Source organism: Homarus americanus, unplaced genomic scaffold (genome assembly GCF_018991925.1).
Source record: "Homarus americanus isolate GMGI-L3 unplaced genomic scaffold, GMGI_Hamer_2.0 scaffold25827, whole genome shotgun sequence".
Lineage (NCBI taxonomy): Eukaryota > Metazoa > Arthropoda > Malacostraca > Decapoda > Nephropidae > Homarus > Homarus americanus.
This window is the reverse complement of record NW_024738300.1, coordinates 5,304,443-5,323,161: the sequence shown is the minus strand read 5'-3', so window position 1 is coordinate 5,323,161 and position 18,719 is coordinate 5,304,443. Positions and strand designations below refer to the sequence as shown.

General features: G+C 40.8%; 1 protein-coding gene across 1 annotated transcript in view; it reads right to left on the bottom strand.

The window, feature by feature from the left end:
* Positions 1-7,782: 7,782 nt before the first annotated feature.
* Positions 7,783-18,719, bottom strand: part of LOC121873945 (probable glutamate receptor) — a 68,307-nt gene continuing 57,370 nt past the window's right edge. Inside the window, exons 10-13 of the mRNA XM_042377823.1 lie at positions 17,928-18,145; positions 17,351-17,531; positions 9,026-9,119; positions 7,783-7,981 (exon numbers count right to left, since the gene is read on the bottom strand). Coding sequence (XP_042233757.1) covers positions 7,783-7,981; positions 9,026-9,119; positions 17,351-17,531; positions 17,928-18,145 — 692 coding nt within the window. The remainder of the gene's footprint in view (positions 7,982-9,025; positions 9,120-17,350; positions 17,532-17,927; positions 18,146-18,719) is intronic.

Below are 18,719 nucleotides of genomic sequence, written 5' to 3'. Positions count from 1 at the left end.
CGAGCCTGACCCCTTTGACACGTAACAAATATTGAGGCCTGTCAGGATTTTTTAACTATTTGGTCCAACAGATGATAAGCTGGAATTTAATGTTCTGTATTTACTAAAAACCCAAGTATCAAACAACTGATTGATGTAATCATGAAGAAAGATGATAAAATAATACTTTGCTAAATTCTATAAAGTGGAGTACAGAGCAGGTGCAACTAAAGCAGAGATTAAAAAGAATGTGCTATTATTATTTGGTTAGTGCCGACTTGTTAACACTTAATATCTTAGATTTGTGTTAGAGGTACTCGTGAATTGGTGAAATTTAAAATTCTAGAAATAAATGATAGGAAGTTTCAGAGAGCACATGAATTGGCTATAAAACAGTTGGAAAGTGAGGAAAGGGAAAGGGATTTTCTTAGAAATAATCAAATTTCCAGTGCAAGCACTTCACATGCCACTACTTGTGGTGCTCCAAAATATGTTAAATTAGTACATAGTTTCGATGAGAATAATACAATTTCTTTACCTGTTTTTGAGGAAATTGCAAACAGTTGAGTTAGCCCTATTTCACAGTGGAGTTTTCTAGCTCAATCAGCATTCTTAGGTAGAGCAAAACTGTCTTTGTAAACCTTACTGGTGATCAAGCTTGTCAATATGATGTGTTGAAGGACTCTGTTCTTAAAGTTATGATCAAATACCTGAGACGTAAAGATAGAAATTTTGGAATCTGAAAAGGTTGAAAAGCAAACATACCTAGAGTTTGTTAGAGCTAAGGAAAGGTTATTTACAAGATGGCTTCCAGGCTAGCAATGTCACCACTTTTGAAGAGTTAGGACAACTGATGCCTTGAAGAAGTTCTTGGAGAAGTTCCTTTACATATTAAATTGTATATTCAGGAGAGAGAAGTAACTGATGTAAACAAAGCAGCCAGCCGCGCCAAAGAACTACCGTTTAACTCACAATGAATACCATTTCAGATCGAAGCAGAGAGGTCCAGATGTGTACAAAAAGGCCTTAAGCTCCTCAATCTCTTGGCCAGAACTGAGGTAAAGATAACGGTGTCTGGTGCCTCCCAACCACCTAACTTCTCCGCTGTCAAGGTCATTCAACGATCCACCTGGTAGGGCAAGTGATCCAGGTAAATCATTGGATCAATTAAGTTTGCACTTACTATAAAAGATGCGGTCACACCATCAAAAGGTGCCGCATATTAAAAGAAACATTCAGAGATAAGGATGCTAACTCAGTTCTCAGTTCTAGCAGTTATTCTAGTGATCTTGAACCTTATGTTCGAGACTACTTCGATAAGTTATAAATCATTTTATTTAAAGGTTCAGTTTCAGTAAATGAACAATTCTACTAACTATCTATCCATGTATTAAAGGGACATAGGTGCTTCACACAACCTCATTGTTAAAGTACCATTCAGCATAGAGGATTATTTACTGGACACAGTGTTCTCCTTCAGGGTGTTAGTGGTTGTACCTTGTTCCCTAGTTAAACTTTACCTCAAAATGGTTAGTTTCTGATCATGATAGTGTTGGGTCAGGAGTCCTTGCCAGTAGAGGGTGTTATATTTCTTTTTGAGAATGACATTACAGGAGATAAGTAGTACCTGATCTATTGTGATGCTTACACCTTTCTGGATATTACTCCTGGGCAGTTGGAAAACAATATCTAACCTGTTCCCTCATGCGCAGTGACAAAGTATGAGTGCTCATGATGCTGCGTCTGACCATGCTGTTTCTAATCCTATTTCTGATTCAAATGATGATAATGCAGATGCTATCTCCTGATTTAAAATAATGACTCAAATAGCTTAGGTCTTAATAATCTTTTATGATGGTCAAGTAATCCTGACAATTCAGAAGAATTAAGTAATATTCCCATAACTGCAGGAGTGTTAAAGCTTAAATAAATGACACAAGTTTGTTGCCGCCCATAGATAAAGCTGTAAGAACAGTGATTCTAACCATCCCCATTGTTATTATTTCAAGTCTGGAATTTTTATGAGAAAATATCGACCATGTCAAGTCCCTGCTAATGAAACTTGGAATAGGGTATCAAATTGAGATACCCACTAAACTCACTTGCACATAATTATGCTGGTGGACACTTAGGTGTCAATAAAACTTACTACAAATCTTACGGCACTTCTATTGGCCGAAGCTTAAGAGTGATGTTGTTCAATACCAATAAGCCTTACCATGAGTGCCAGGTCACAGGAAAACCAAATCAGTTCATTAAACCAACTCCCCTAATACCAATTCCTGTGTATCAAGAACCATTCCACAAGGTGATAATTATTTAAATGCGACCTTTACCAAAACCTATAAAATCAGTACTTGTTGACCATCATGTACAAACACTCGCTACCCTGAAGTGATTTATTAAGACACACTCACATCAAAGTTAATCATTAAATCATTTGACTAAATTCTTTCCTCGAGTATGATCCTATTATGAAGTTCAGTCAGATCAGGGTTCTCTTTCACTTCCAATGTGTTCAAACAAGTGTGCGAGTGTAAGGGGGTAACGAGCAGGATTTTTTCGCCGCCCGCTTACTTGTTTGCGTCTCCCACTTGGGGAGGTAGACGGAGGTGCCTCGACACAGATCAGACACTAGCCAGTTAGCACCACAGCTGCACTTCCCCGCTGCCCGTTCAAATTGTGGTTGTGTTCTTATCTGAGGCTCTGAACTCATGGGCTGTTTCCCCAGACCTTCACAAAACGACTGTCAATCTCCGGACACCTACCCCAGCTACTACCGCGGCTGCCTCGTCATCGCTACTTCATCCACATTGTCTGTGCCACGGCGTGTCTCCTGTGTGACAAGACCATCGCCCACCAACGCCGGCGACAAGTGAGGAAGCTGCCCTGGACCTTCTTCCCTTAGAGTGGATCACTGCTTTCCAGAACCTTCCCCAGTGCCGCCGCCATAGGAAATATCTGTTCATTGTTTGATTCCATTAATTGTTTGACTCCCGTATTTGTTCAACTCCCTTAATTGTTTGACTCCCTTAATTGTTTGACACCATTAATTGTTTGACTGCAATTGTTTCATTCTCTAAATTGGTTGAATCCATTAATCGTTGACTCTAGTAATTGTTTGACTCCCGTTAATTGTTTGACTCCCGTTAATTATTTGATTCCCTTAGCTGTTGACTCCATTAATTGTTTGATTCCTTTAATTGTTTGACTCCATTAATTGTTGACTCCCTTGTTTTGACTCCCGCAATTGTTATTTGATGTTTGTGTGAGTGGTGTCAGAGTTTTGTGTTATTTTCATAGTAAAGAGATGTCAATCTCTAACGGTTGTTTGTTATCCCTCGGAAAACCATGGTTCTTGACTTTCCTTTTATAAGATCCTGATTAGGCAAGGTTTCTATCCCTAAGTCCCAGACCTCTTATCATCAGGAGTCTCAAGGAGCTTTAGAAAGGTTCCATCAAACTCTCAAAAACATGTAACGAAGTACTGTAATAGTGTTGACTGGGAGGTGTTCACTTTTTGTTATATGCTATTAGGAGCAGCAAGCAAGAATCTTTTGGGTTTTCTCCATATGAGTCAGTGTTCGGCCATGAGGTTAGGGGGACTGAAGGTATTGAAAGATTCATGGTTAGATGATAAACCTCAGAAATCCTTGTTAATCTATGTTAAGAAGTTTAAAGACAGAATTAAGAAAGCATGACAATTAGCTAGGTCTAACAGAAATGCTCAGAGTAATATGAAAGACAAATTTGACAGAAATTCTATTTGAGAGTTCAAGCCAGGTGATAGAGTTCTAGCATTTCTTCCTGTTTATAAGAGTCTATTACAGTCTAAATTTTATGGCCCTTATGTTTTTAAAAGTAAAGTTAATGATGTAAATTACATCATAAAACACATGAACGTAGAAAACCAGAGAGACTACAGTGAAGAGCATATAGAGTTTCAAGAGATTTAAGTACATAATGGAATGAAGTTGCAAAATTCTGACATACTGTCTAATCCATTTAAAATATTACAGCATCTATCATCCGATCAAGCTAAGGATGTGAGGTGCCTTCTCCAGGACTTCCCACAGCCATTTGGGGACATTCCACAGCGGTGCCGACTGGTGCAGCATGATGTTGAACTGGCGGAGGGCGCCAAACCAATCATGCAGGCAGCCTATCGGATGAATCCAGCTAAGCGAGATTTTTATGAGCAAGAAGTAAAGTTCCTTCTCGCCCACAACTTGTCCCGAAACCTGATGGGAGTTCAAGAATGTGCACGGACTACTGCAGAGTGAAAAGGATCACATGAACAGATTCATACCCATTACCAAGAATATACGACATAATAGACAATTTGGGAAAAGCGGAGTTCTTGACGAAAATCGACCTTCTAAAAGGCTATTATCAGGTGGAGTTAACGGAGCGAGCAAAGAACGTCTCGGCGTTCGTCACTCTGGCGGCCTTTACCAAATACATAGTCATGGCCTTTGGACTAAAAAAAGTACTTTCCAGTGACTCATCCACCAGGGTACATGTAGTCTAGAGAAGAGTGCAGTCTTACCTTGATGACCTCATTGTATACAGCAGCACCTGGGAGAAACACTTGTCACGACTACGCTTTTTCGTCAGTCTTGCTGATGCATCTCTGATCCCTATCAAAGTTGAATTCCGGCCATAACTAGTCTACCTAGGTCACATTGTCGGGATTGGTGAGGTCAGTCCAGTTGCAGCTAAGGTAAGAAGCCATCAACAATCCACCGATTCCTGAGACCCGAAACGAGGTCACGAGGTTTCTGGGTATAGCTGGATACTACAGACGGTACTGCCCAAACTTCTCTCAAGTTGCAACAAAACTAATTGACCTTGTGAGCCCAAAGAAAAAATTAAGCTGGACACCTGTTTGTCAAGAAGCCTTCAACAAGATACGCATTCTGTTCCCCAATGCACCAGTTCTCTGAGCACCAGACTTCAGACATTCATCCTTCAAGTAGATGCCAGCGACTTAAGGGCTGGAGCTGTATTACTCCAAGAGGGACCAGACGAGATTCTACATCTGGTATGTTATTCTTCAACCAAGTTCAAGAACCAATAGAACTAGGCTACAATAGAAAAAGAATGTACTGCATTGCTGTATGGACTAGGTAAGTTTAATGTGTACCTCAGTAGTTCAGTTGATCCTAATATTGTTTATACTGATCATAACCCCCGAAAGTTTATAAATAAAATGTAGAATAAGAATCAAAGATTAATGAGGTGGTCTCTTGCCTTACAGTAGTATTAGTAGTCATAAAACATATAAAGGGAAAATATAATGTAATTGTTGATTTGTTGTAAAGAGTGTGAATGAATTCTTTCCTTGTTATTTACTGTAGCATCCTAAAAAATCTCTTAAGGGGGGAGATGTTACGTGCAACGTATCATGTTAAAACTACCCTTCACAACCAATTACTAATCAAACTTGTTTCAACCAGAATTGAACTCTATAAACCTTAGTGATGGTCAGTACAAAACTGATCATATGTTACACTTTCGTGTAATTCACATCTTCAGGGGTGAGTACAGACTAAGGAGAAATACTTGAGAAGGCTAATATATACAGTAGAAGAGAGGCAGATCAAGTCCCTAGGGGACAGCAGGGGACCACAATGTTCCGATGGCAGTGACCCTTACTAATCTTCTTAATAAAAGAAATTGACCATGCTATCTCTAAGCACAGCAGCTGTATGTAGTCAGGTCATAGGGTAAGATGACTTAGGCCAGATGGGTAAAGATCTTATAAATAGACTTAAACAGCATAAATATAGTGTTAGGACAGGCCAGGAATCCAATGCTCTGTTCATACATACAGAGAGATAATAAGCATTGTATTGACTGGGATAATGCCTCCTCAATATTACCTTGTAACTTTATTATTGTCAGTAGGAACATTATAGAATCCGTCCATTAAACATACCGAATCTGTCAACATGAATTTGAGTAATGGTATGTACAAACTGGATAATTTTGTGATTAAGAAGATTTGTAACCAGGTGAGAAATATACTGTATGTATATTTGATGTTACAGTTATCGTTAGTTTTGTTACGTGTCTTTAGTTAGAATAATAAAAAACTCTCGAAACATTTTACATGTTCGGTTAAATCAATTCACATATGTTTGATCTAGAGTGGAAGATATGACGCTAGATGTCGAAACTTAAGAACATTCCTCCAGACACCCTTAGAACACATTTTCTCTTGTGATCGTACAAGTATCATCACAATAAATGTTTTCCCGTTCTTTATTTTACGTTCATTAACAAAATGATAAAACACGCCCTTTGCTTTACCAAATTTATTGGGTGCCCTGCCACTAAAGTCCAGATATATTGCACAAAATTATAGCAGGAAAAGGTACTAAACCCCTTTGGTATACAGTATAAAACTATTATTGTAATACCTGAACATCACCTACAAACTCCTCTATGGTCAAAAGTATTTGGTAGTTTAAAAGAATTTAAAGTATCGTAACACAATGGTTTACCCCGTGTTTCCTCTATATGGAAGATCAAAGCCTTTGTAACAGCTTCCTAATGATGAGCTCCGTGTTAAATAATTCACATCAGACGATAACAAGTTACCCCTGAAGGGTAGAAAAGGGAATAATGACACACGAAAATATGATGGCATATACAGGAAGTGGTTCTTAAAGTGAAGTGAGGTGTGATACAAAGTTCCATGATAAACAATCGATAACATGAGTGCCTGAAAACAAAAGAACTTAGTAGTAGTCGTAGTAGTAGTAGTAGTGGTAGTAGTAGTGGCAGCTTCACTCCTCTGGTGTTCACAACCTCTGGCGGGGTGGGACCAAGTGCAAGATGCTTCCACGCCAGACTCGCGGAGGTGGTATCTGAACGGAAGCAGCAGCCCAGAAGTTATGTTACAGCCTGGATGCGATGTCGACTGTCCTTCTCTCTGCTTAGGTCTGCAGTGCTTTGCCTCCAGGAACGAGAGCATCGGCCCCAAAGCCGACAACAGTCGCGAATATCGACTATGAGGCAACAGTCACTGAATGCCGCATAGATCTTCGGCTCACCTAACTCAACACAGCTAGGGTAGCTACTTATGTATTGGGATAGTTAATTTTAAGGTAATAAAATGGCGGCGAAGGTGTGGCTATTGGGAGCTGGAAGTCACGTTTGAAAAAAAATGTAGTAGTAATAGAAATAAGAGGAGATGGGGTGTAATGCAGGAGATCGTATTTGAATGAGTGTTTGCTTGTGGTTGCTGAGAAGAGAATTCTAACATATAGTGAATGATGTTGAGTGGTTGGGGTAGTTTGTCCGAGATCAATTCAGATAATTCGTATATTTTCAAAAGATTTTAGTTAAATTTCTGTTTTAGGTTGAAGATTATGCAATGCGTCTTAATTGTATTGGCCCTAAGACACTTAAAAATAACTCCTAAGATGCACTGAAACTGCTTGGTAACTGTATACAGTATACTCTTACGTTATTATTTATAAGAAAACACTCAACTAACCAAGTTTTAGGGATTCGAGAACTAAATCAAGTTTAAGAAAATAAAAAATGCAAGTTGAAGAAGCCTTATGTCTTATGGCTACGATTATTTTGAAGTCGAAGGCTCAGAAGTTCAAGACAGAGAACAGACAAACTAACAACGTGTCCAGCAGCAATGATCACGAACATTCCCTGTAGTGTAAGAAGATGACGTTATTAGTGCCAGACATGCGATATAAATACGGTCAATTTTAACCGAAATTTGGACACAATAGTGACCAAGTGCTTTACACTATTTGTTTTTTACTCATAGTTAGTTCATGACATGGCATGGGGGGGACTGTGTACATTATAAGTTACACTGCTTGAACTGACGGTATTCAAGGATAACTTACCCATATATAAGAGAGTTGTCTTGACAGTGACCTTGGTAGGAACGCGGTGACACACAGTTGAGTTTGAGTCTTCACTTTTAATCCAGTGGAAAAATAACCCAGCTTCCGTTATTGACGTTATTCTGTTGGACAAAATATATCAATGATCATAAGCAGCTGAACTGGTATTACTGTGTGTTATAAAATTTTACTCTAATTTTTCTTCTAATGCATGAAAACTGAAGACGCAAATAATTTAATATCTTCAACAAGAATAACAATAACTTCAGCACAAGTACTACAACTATACACGTTACTATAACTAATGACATTAAACATATTCATAGTAACTATTGTAATAATAATAAAAATAATAACAATAATGGTAATAATAATAATAATAATAATAATAATAATAATAATAGTAATAATAATAATAATAAACATTTAGTTAATAATAATAATAATAATAATAATACTAATATAATAATACTAATAATGATAATGATAATGATAATGATAATAAATAATAATAATAATAATAATAAATAAAATAAAAATGATATGATGATATGATGATTATGTATGAAGTGATGATAATGTGTAATAATAATAATAATATGTGTGTGATGTGTGTGTAAAATGTGTGTGTGTGTGTACTAATTATATGGTAATGTGTGTGTGTGTGTGTGTGTGTGTGTGTGTGTGTGTGGTGGTGTGTGTGTGTGTGGTGTGTGTGTGTGTGTGGTGTGTGTGTGTGTGGTGTGTGTGTGTGTGTGTGTGTGTGGTGTGTGGATGGTGTGGGTAATAATAATAATAATGTGTGTGTGTGTGTGTAAATGTGTGTGTGTGAAGTATGTGTGTGTGTGTGTGTGTGTGGTAATAATAATATGCACACACAAATACTACTACTACTACTAATATGTGTATAATAATAATAATATGTAAATATGTATATGTATGTATATATATATGTATGTATATGTATATATATGTAGTAATAATAATGTGTATATGTGTATATATATGTGTATATGTGTGTGTGTGTGTATATATGTGTGTGTGTAAGTTTGTGTGTAAATATTGTTATTAAAATATCTTCTCTATAGTATTTTAATGTTCAGTCATGTATTCAAGCCACTGACCTAAAAGATTACAAATTAACAACAAACAAACATTGATGGTACCTCTTACTCAAAGCTGGCACAAGTGGACTTAGGCCCACCATGGCAAATATTAAAGGCAGGAATTCTTCTTTTGACTCATAAAATGAACATTCTCCTGCAAGGAAAATATATATATATATATATATATATATATATATATATATATATATATATATATATATATATATATATATATATATATATATATGTATATAGAGAGAGTAATAATATTAACAATAATAATAGTAATTAACGGTTTATTGAAGAGCATAGCAGTCAGGCTAAAATACTAGTCACATAACTGGGGGAATGGATCACTTGATTGACAAATAATATACGAGTAACATATGTGATCCAAATATGAAATATAATAACTAGGTGAGGGAAGGTTATACTACAGGGCATTTCAACATAGTGACAGTGCAAAAAACTTAAGATTGACTAAAGTGAATACACTGGTTGATTACGAGTTGTTGAAGATTGTAATTATAATTATAATTTTTATAATAGTTGGGACTGGGCTGTTCTTATAGCGATCAGTATGTGCTCGTATGGGCTGGATGTGGTTATGGTTTCGAAAAGCAATTCGCGGACGAGGAATCTCGGGTGGAAGTAGGGGCCGGTTTCGAGGATGGTGCAGAAGCTTCTTACCAAACTTGCAGATGAGGTCGTCGTAGTCGAAGCGCTTCTTGATATGTGAAGTAAGAAGGGGAGAGAATAATTATTCATGCCTTCTTTTGAATTTCTAGAATTGCTTACTTTGTGTAGCATTTAGGGAGAAAACCAAGAAGGAGTATAGATGTAGAAGTAAACACTATGAAGAGCTCAGGCGCATGAACTCCGAGGACTTGAGTCAGCAGAAGAGGTGGAACACTAACTGGAGGATTTTCAACTATACTGACGTGTGTTTTCCAATTTAGTTTGTTATCTATAGTGACGAAGAGGAGCTTGTTGGAGTCCATAACCTGGAGTTTGTTGGGCTGCAAATTAATGGAGGGAGGTGGTACAAGGTTAGAGGGGAGGTTGATGTGCTTAAACATGGTCTTGGTATGGTTGATGGTGACATGGTTGTTGGTGGCCCAATATTGGAGATTGTTCAATATATTCTGGAGGCCGGTGTAGTTGGGACCAGGTTGTTAATACTGGTGCCAGTAGTGGAGTCGTCGACACAATTCCAGCTAGCAAAGGTGTCTCTTACGGCATCATTGTTAAACATAAGGAAGCAGAGCGGTCCCATCTTGGCACCTTTTGGAACGCCACAGGTGAGTGACTGAAAAAGTAAAACAGCCCCTCGGAAGCGTACGGCTTGGCGTCGATCACTAAGGAAGTCTGTAAGCCGTGGTATAAGACTTCTCCGAAACTCGAGGTCGATAGCTTTGTTAATGATTAAATTGTGGTGGACTAAGTTAAATGCTTTCGTGAAGTCAATGGAGGCGAGAGCCACATACATCTTTCGTTTTTCCAGATGGTGGTATATGTAGTCGAGAAAGCTGACAAGACAATGAGTGGTGGATGAAGTTTTCATATTGCCAAATTGCTGAGGATCTATGACGCCTGCAATATTCGCATAAGGTCAAACACGAAACTTGACTATAGCGTCAACACCCTATAGTTTTCGAGTTATAACACATGATAGATGGGCTTGGAAGGTGATAAAATCTGCAGAATATAAATTAAATATCCAAAGGTGCTAGAGCAATCCATTTACAACCATATGCAATCTGATATGGATTTTATGGTATATGAGAATTTTTCAACTTAATTTAAATATGGCTTGATATCATATATTTTATGTACGGTTGCTGTCACATAACCGTACCACTGTCTAAGTATTGAAGGCTCGGGTATGAGTTGTGGCACCGTAACGCCCTAGTCATGGCTGAATGAAAGGGTATGAAACAGTGAAATTACCCTGTTTACAATAAGATACAAACAATAAAGGAGGTGAAAAGATATACTAACCCTGAAATTCGTGTTATGCAGTAATGTTAATGTAGCCACGACAGGTTATATAGGATTGAACTACGGGGAACCGGCCAACTGAATAATCAACGTATTCACGCCCATGAATAGGCAAGCTGTACATAGACATGTTGTACTATGTTGTAGTCGTCCAGTACTCCCCTACCCAATTTTGTGGTAGAAATCCGAAACAATGGGTTATTAACACGATGATCATGGACTCATTATCCTTATGTATGTCTGAGATAGCCCTCCCTCTCTTCCCCGATTTGAACACATAGAATTAGAAGGCCTTAGCATATTTCCATATTCTTTTTTGGTGTCTTACATTTTTCTCAAACAAACTTATTGATTTTGAAATTTGTTAACAATTATGAATAAAAGTACAATTCAGTTGACCTAAACACCTCTGTTCTTTGTGTTCACTTTCTTTTAAAATTACATAAGCAAATTATCAAAAAAAATATGGTAATGTTAGCCTAAGCTGATCACTCTGAAATATTTATGAAGTGTTATATTCTTATTAAATTTATCTTTTAATGAATATTGATCACTTCACTGGTATTACTTTAAGATATACAACATAAAAAATCAGTAAGCCAACACCTGTCCAAACCTCACACACCAGTGTTCTCAATATAACAAACCAGTGGACGTTTGCATGTCTGATTTTGTTCACTAGAGTTGACGTCACGAATTGAAAGCCAGTTTGGTCATTAATATATTAATAATTAGAAAAAACAATAGTAGTAAAATCAGATAAAATAATAAGCCAATAAGTGTTTATTTGAAATGGCATATCATAACAATTTAACAATTGCAAGTTCAAAAATTTTTATTCAGGAAGCAACTTGAACTCTCATTTTCTCAGTCACTTTGAATATAACATATGCTAGAACTGCTATTAGTGCTCTTAATGGTGTGGTCGGTGAAGGTTCCAAGTGTTCCCTGAAGAATGCAGTGAGGGGTAGGGAAACAACGGGTGACTAAGTGTGCCATGCACGGCCCACAGAGTCAGACTGAGACTGCCTTGCCATATGGCAGCCTCGGGGCAATGTTGCCACATAACACGTGCAGTGTTGCCCACGTGATGATACGCAGACCTACTTGGCACAGTAGCTTATAAAGGTTGCTACTCGGCACAGTGGCTTAGATACATAACCTACATCTCCCTCCCCACCTCACGCTCATAGTCTTGTCTTGAGCGGACTTCTTAATCCTAAGTCGCTCCGAGCGTCGAGGTGCACTGTGGGACGGATCCTCGTGAGGTGTAGGGGACTCGTCCTCTGTCAGGGGGCCAGCAGCAGGGGGTGGGACTGGCCGGAGGAAGCAGCGGTTCCTCCACCAGACGCGGCCGCTCGGCATCCTGACCTTGTAGTCCAGCGACCGGCCGACGCCCATCACTATGCCCACCTTGTCCCAACGTGTCGTCGTCGGGTCCTGGACGCGGACAAGGGCACCAATCTCCAGTGGCTGAAGAGGGCGGGCACGGTCGTCATACCGAGCCTTGGCGTCCTGGGCACGTGAAGCGGCGCGGCGGTCGCAGCTCTCGGCTCTGGTCTGCCACTCCTTCGCAAAGGCCTTGACGTGTGCAGGAACACAAGAGCGGAGAGGGTGACCATACAGGATCTGGGCAGGGGAGCGTCCTGTGTGGGTGGGAGTGGACGTGGGTTCTGGGCAGCTCTGTGCGGCAGCGGCAGGCGCGTCGCTCGTTGATTCACGCACCCTGCTGGCGGTGTACCGAGCAGCTGGGATCTGCTCAAGAAAGTCTCTGGGCACCACGCCTAACTCCTTGCAGTACTCCCACGACAACAAGAGTGTAGCGAGAGTAGGCTGCACGTCGATCCATCCGTGACACGACTTCTCACCGTAGGTTATGTATCTAAGCTACTGTGCCAAGTAGCAACCTTGTAAATAAGCTACTGTGCCGAGTAGCATTTATATATATATAATTACGTGGCAACACTGCACGTGTTATGTGGCAACATTGCCCAGAGGCTGCCATATGGCAAGGCAGTCTCAGTCTGACTCTGTGGGCCGTGCATGGCACACGCTAGTCACCACTTGTATTTCTCCTCTCCCTTAATAAATGGACTTCAGTGTTACCCGGTGTTTCCCTACCCCTCACTGCATTCTTCAAGGAACACTTGGAACCTTCATGGTGCAGTGAGTAGGATCTGTGGACTTACAAGTGTGTGAACAATGCCGACGGTTACATCTGTCGGCGATGTGCGCGTCGACTTGTGTGTTGTGTTGTGTTGCATTGTGTTTCGCCGCGACGTGCAGTGTTGCGCCGTCACAGTGCTTTTTAGTGACGGTGGCAGTGTTAGTGTCAGTGTATTAGTGTGTCTAGAGCTGAGAGTTGAGCATTGGCCTCTTTTTTGTGGTACCCACGGAGCACGCAGGCGTACACCCTTCTCGTGTGACATCCGGGGAGACACTGACGGTCTTGCCTCCGCGGGCCACCACGCTCTGCTCCCTGAGACACACACACACACACACACACACACACACACACACGCACGCACGCACTCACGGACAGAACAGTGGACTCTATGCATTATTTCTGCACTGTTTATGTCATATATATGTGGTTCGAGCTGATGAGGCGCCACTTTATATACTAAATAGCGCAGTTCAAGCATACTAAGATGGGCGGTAAGAAGGGACAACGTCAAGATGGGAGACACGACTCCCCACCACCTTCTCCTCCACCGGGCACAGATGGCGCTTCTGCGCCCACCGCCCCTCATCCTTCACCTACAGCGACAGACATTGCCACAATTCTGAGGTGGATGGACTTCAGAGACGAGCGACGCAGAGAGATGGAACTTCAGAGGGAGGAGACACGAAGAGAGGAGGAAAGTCGCGTTTTGATGCACTATTGGCGACCCTGGCGCTAACCCACCCTCCCTCACTCGCGCACCAAGGCGCCAGTACCCTCCCTCCTCCACTACACCAGCGTCCTCCAGGTACTCTTGCTACTCCAACAGCTCCCAAGGCATCTGTTCAACCCCCACCTGCCCTCTCACCAGACGTCACGTTTCAGCTTTTTCGTGAGTGGAGGCGGCGGTGGACAGATTACTCCACAATGGTGGACCTTGACAGCATGCCTCCAAACAAACAGCTCATCCAACTGCGGATGTGTTTGTCGCTGGAGACCCAGAGAGTTTTGGAGCACACGTTGCAAGTGCCTCCCGATTCTACATCTTCAGTGACGGATGTGCTCGACCTTTTACAGGAGCACGTTAAAGGTCGGAATAACGAGGCCTTGCGTCGCCGCGCCTTCACCAGCTGCAAGCAGGCGGAGAATGAATCCTTTGACGACTTTTTTGTATGTTTGAAGAGTTTGTCAGAGGAGATCGACGTCTGCAAGGCGCACAGCCGGGAATGTGAGGAAGCCTGGATCAAGCACGGGATCTTGGCAGGTGTCAGGCAAGAAGAGTTGGATGCAGCGACTCATCCCCCTGGACGCTTCCTCCACACTCTCCAGGTGGTAGTGACTGAATGTCGGTCATACGAGGCCACCAAGTCCGCCACCTCTGCCTTACGGGCCCCACGTGCTGTGAGAGCTATCTCACAATACAAGAAGGGTAAGAAGGCGGCCAACAACGTGAAGGCTGCCGCACGTTCTTCCACGCCTCCGCCTAGTGCTTCCTGTGGTAGCTGTGGAAAGCAGCATGGCCCCAAGACTTGCCCGGCCGCCGACGCACTGTGTCGTGGATGTGACCGTCAGGGCCACTGGTCTAACACAGACAGGTGCCCTGCACGAGGCCGCAAGTGTCAGGCCTGCTGTCGCTATGGACACTACGACAAGTGCTGCCGCCAACCCAAGCCCAAAAGCCCGAGACGAGGAGGAAAGCAGCGCACTTCCCTCAGGGTGGTTCGCACGCAGCTCCCTTCAGATGGCCCACGCAGCCCCAAGCAGCAGCTGAGTCACATTAGAAGGGTGGACTCGACCACACGCCCCAGGGCTACCCCTTCCCCTACCATCCGCGTCACCGTCACACACGGTGATGTGTCGGGTCACATCGAGGTGATACCGAACACCGGCGCTGATACTACGGTGATTGGCCTGAAGCACCTCCAGAAACTGGGCCTCACCAAACGCGGCCTGGGACCACCGCCACAGCTGCAGTACTACAATGCGGACGGTTCTCAGATGCCGGACGCTGTGGGCTCCTTTCAAGCGGAGGTCACTTACGGCGACAGGTCGTGTCACGGATGGATCGACGTGCAGCCTACTCTCGCTACACCCTTGTTGTCGTGGGAGCACTGCAAGGAGTTAGGCGTGGTGCCCAGAGACTTTCCCGAGCAGATCCCAGCTGCTCGGTACACCGTCAGCTGGGTGTTTGAATCAACGAGCGATGCGCCTGGCGCTGCTGCACAGAGCTGCCCAGAACCCGCGTCCACTCCCACCCACAGTAGCTTATATACAAGGTTGCTACTCGGCACAGTAGCTTAGATACATAACCTACAGTCGGTAACGTTCCCTAGTCCCACACAGTAGGTCGAGGGTTCGAGTCCTGGCTGGTGAGGTAGTTGATAACACATTCAACATTTTCCCCATATATATATATATATATATATATATATATATATATATATATATATATATATATATATATATATATATATATATATATATATATATATATATATATATATATATATATGGGGAAAATGTTGAATGTCTTATCTAACATACCGAAATGTAACCGAATGATATGTGCCCATACGCTAAATGAAACTTAAGCAAACTGACTATGAACTGTGGGAATATTCCTCTGTTTGTATTATTCAATAAAAGCTTATAAGTCTTCAAAATTGTTTCCTTTCAATATTGACACCTTATATGGTAGGATGTATGTAAGGCAGCACGAAATTGTCTTGAGCCATTAATTTCATTATTTCTGTCAGATCTACCCCATGTTGGCCTAACCATTTGTTGCTGCAGATAAACTTGCATAGAGTATAAATAGAGATGACTAGACGAACTTTAGAGTGGCCAGAAGAAAACTCCTCAACACATGGAGCTCTCACTTCCTAGCCAGGTCATGTTTTATGCCGTCTCACGTATGTCTAGGGCATTCTTATCCACGATGGATTTAGCCCAGTGGATTTGTTTGTTGATCTTTGGGGGCATTCGATTAAATGATTAGCATTGGATGATCTCTCTCAAAGATTGGCTAGCTCAATGAATCTTTGACTGTTTATTCTTGCAACTGTTCGCAGGTGTTCTGGGATGATCTTCCCAACTAATTCGTTTAATACTCTGCAAGATGTATGTGTATGTATATTATGTATGCTGTATTATATATTATGTATGTATATTATGTATGTGCTTCATTTATATATATTATTTATTCAGCGTGTGGCAATGTAATTACCATGTCCCACATGCTTAATTAATGTGCCTGGCGACATATGGAAGCTGTTAATATATCACTTGCCATACGTCGCCTATAGAGCAGTTGACCAGCAGACAGGTTGAGGAGCGCTACTCCCCTTGTGTACATATCTCTTATCCAGTAAATCGAACCTACAAAATTATACAGGTGTTTGTGTTCGCTCCTGTATATAGAACTTATTACCCAGAACACGAACAGTATGCATACTGGCAATGCTATTGTGGAGTGCCAGTTCCTCAAATGCAGACCTGAAAAATTGGTTGTTCCCATTAGGAATTATTCAAGGAGCGCTTCAAGCCCATTGAAAACATGATTTTATGAAGTTCATATTACTCTCCTAGTATATGTCAGTCGACACAGAAAAGTGAAAGTGATACACCAGAGCTACTGGTCGCCGTTCACCTTTAACCTGTGTGTGTAAAGTGGGCGGATGTGCACCCCGCCTGAGATACATTACTAATCGGGGTACACGTATATGCAAACTTTGTACAGAACTCTTTTTAAAACCAATTAACTCGTTATAAGTCTCATTATTTATTTTCACTATTATTTTGAGATTTAGAACTCATCCAGGTTTCTCTATTCTTTATCAGGGTTTAAATGGTAACGCCTGTTCATCCCTAAATTAGTAATTATTGAAAAATTATAATTCACACTCTTTACTTAAAGGCCTCAGGCTGGTATGTTTTTGATGTTTTGTTAGTTATAATTTCTTAAAACCTATCGCCAAATCTTTACTCCTATAAAAGATCATTTTTGACTGTAAACTATGAGCATTTTAGCATGAAAGTTTGAAGATTATAACTCATAAGAACTGTCCACTAGAAATCTGTCCTTAAGGTACACTGTATGTATATGAGTTAAAATAAGTAGAACGACTGTTTACATTAAGTTCAACTATTTGATAAGTTTAACCAAAATCAACGGTTTCCATGGTTACACACTACCGTACAGTAATAGTGACAGGAAGTACCTGTTTCTGTAAAGTCCTTAGCTATAGACATTGTCAAGCCATTATGCACGTCCATGAGAACGTGGGTGCCCCTCCTCACCCAGGTGTCTTTATCCTTTGTAAACTGTAGATGTGTTCTCCATAAGAGGCGGCCTTCCCTCTCCAGGTCGCCGATTTCACGGAATATGCCAGATTCAACAGTCTGAAAATATTCGCAATTGTGAGACCAGATACATGTATGACCGTTATAATAACTAGAATTCGCAATTACGAAGTGATTCTTTATAAACAGTGCAGCGATATTTTACAAGGATTTTGTGAAATCACCTGTTTAAAAGTTCAAATTAAAATATTCAGCCCATAAACAAATGAGTTGTTTACGTCACTTACTATAGTATACATATTGGAATCTGATTCCTTCAATATTTATACTCTGATACGTTTTTGCACTGTTACCCCCCCAAAAAAAATATAATAATAATAATAAAAAATAAATAAATAATAATTTTTTTAAGAGTGTTGCTTCTTCTATTTATATTTCCATGAAAACTAATAATTACAGGCACTAAGAGAAAAAATAGTTGTTTAGATTACACACTGTCAGGTAACGCGAGACAGGTGTGTCTTTTAACCACAACATGGTAACCGATGGGTCATCAAGCACCTCCCGCAGGCTGTGGTAAGGCTCTGAAATGTGCCTCACGGCCAGGAGGGCCATGAGGTTGCCGGCGTAGCTCCGTGTTAACACCAGCGTCATCAACATCCACACCGCCAACACTACTCGTTCCCACCACCAGTCATCAGACACCAAGATATCTGTTGAGAAAGCGATACCATTAAATTCACGTAATTTTGTTTTTCTTGAAATGAACGTTCTCTTATTAAAGATAAATTTCCATAAAAAATAGTTAAATCATCCAATTTATATACTGAAGTCTTCTTCGATACATAATTTCAAAAGTCACAAGTAAATTGTCTTTCATTTAATCAAGCGAACAACACATCCTTGATGTACAGATGTTAATCCAGATATGCAGTTTTTTTCTTTCAGAAAATCCTGCTCCCAGACTTTGCAGATTGTGTGGAACATTTCCGTCTTGGGTAAGCGACTTGCCCGGATTTTGTATTTATTTTATTTTTTTGCTTGCCCTAGCATTTGTTTACGGAAATATACTTGTCCTCTTTTATGAGAAAGGTAAAATTACATTTTTGAAACACTTAAATGTATTGTGTCTATCAACTCACACATCACTTGTTTTTGTTTTTTTGGACAGATTTTCAGGTCAGGTCATTGTGAGAATAAACAAACCGAAATAATAGGGTTATCAACTGTGACGACACTGAGGCTGTAGCACGCAACTGGACTTTCATAGCTGGTCGTGTGTTTGTG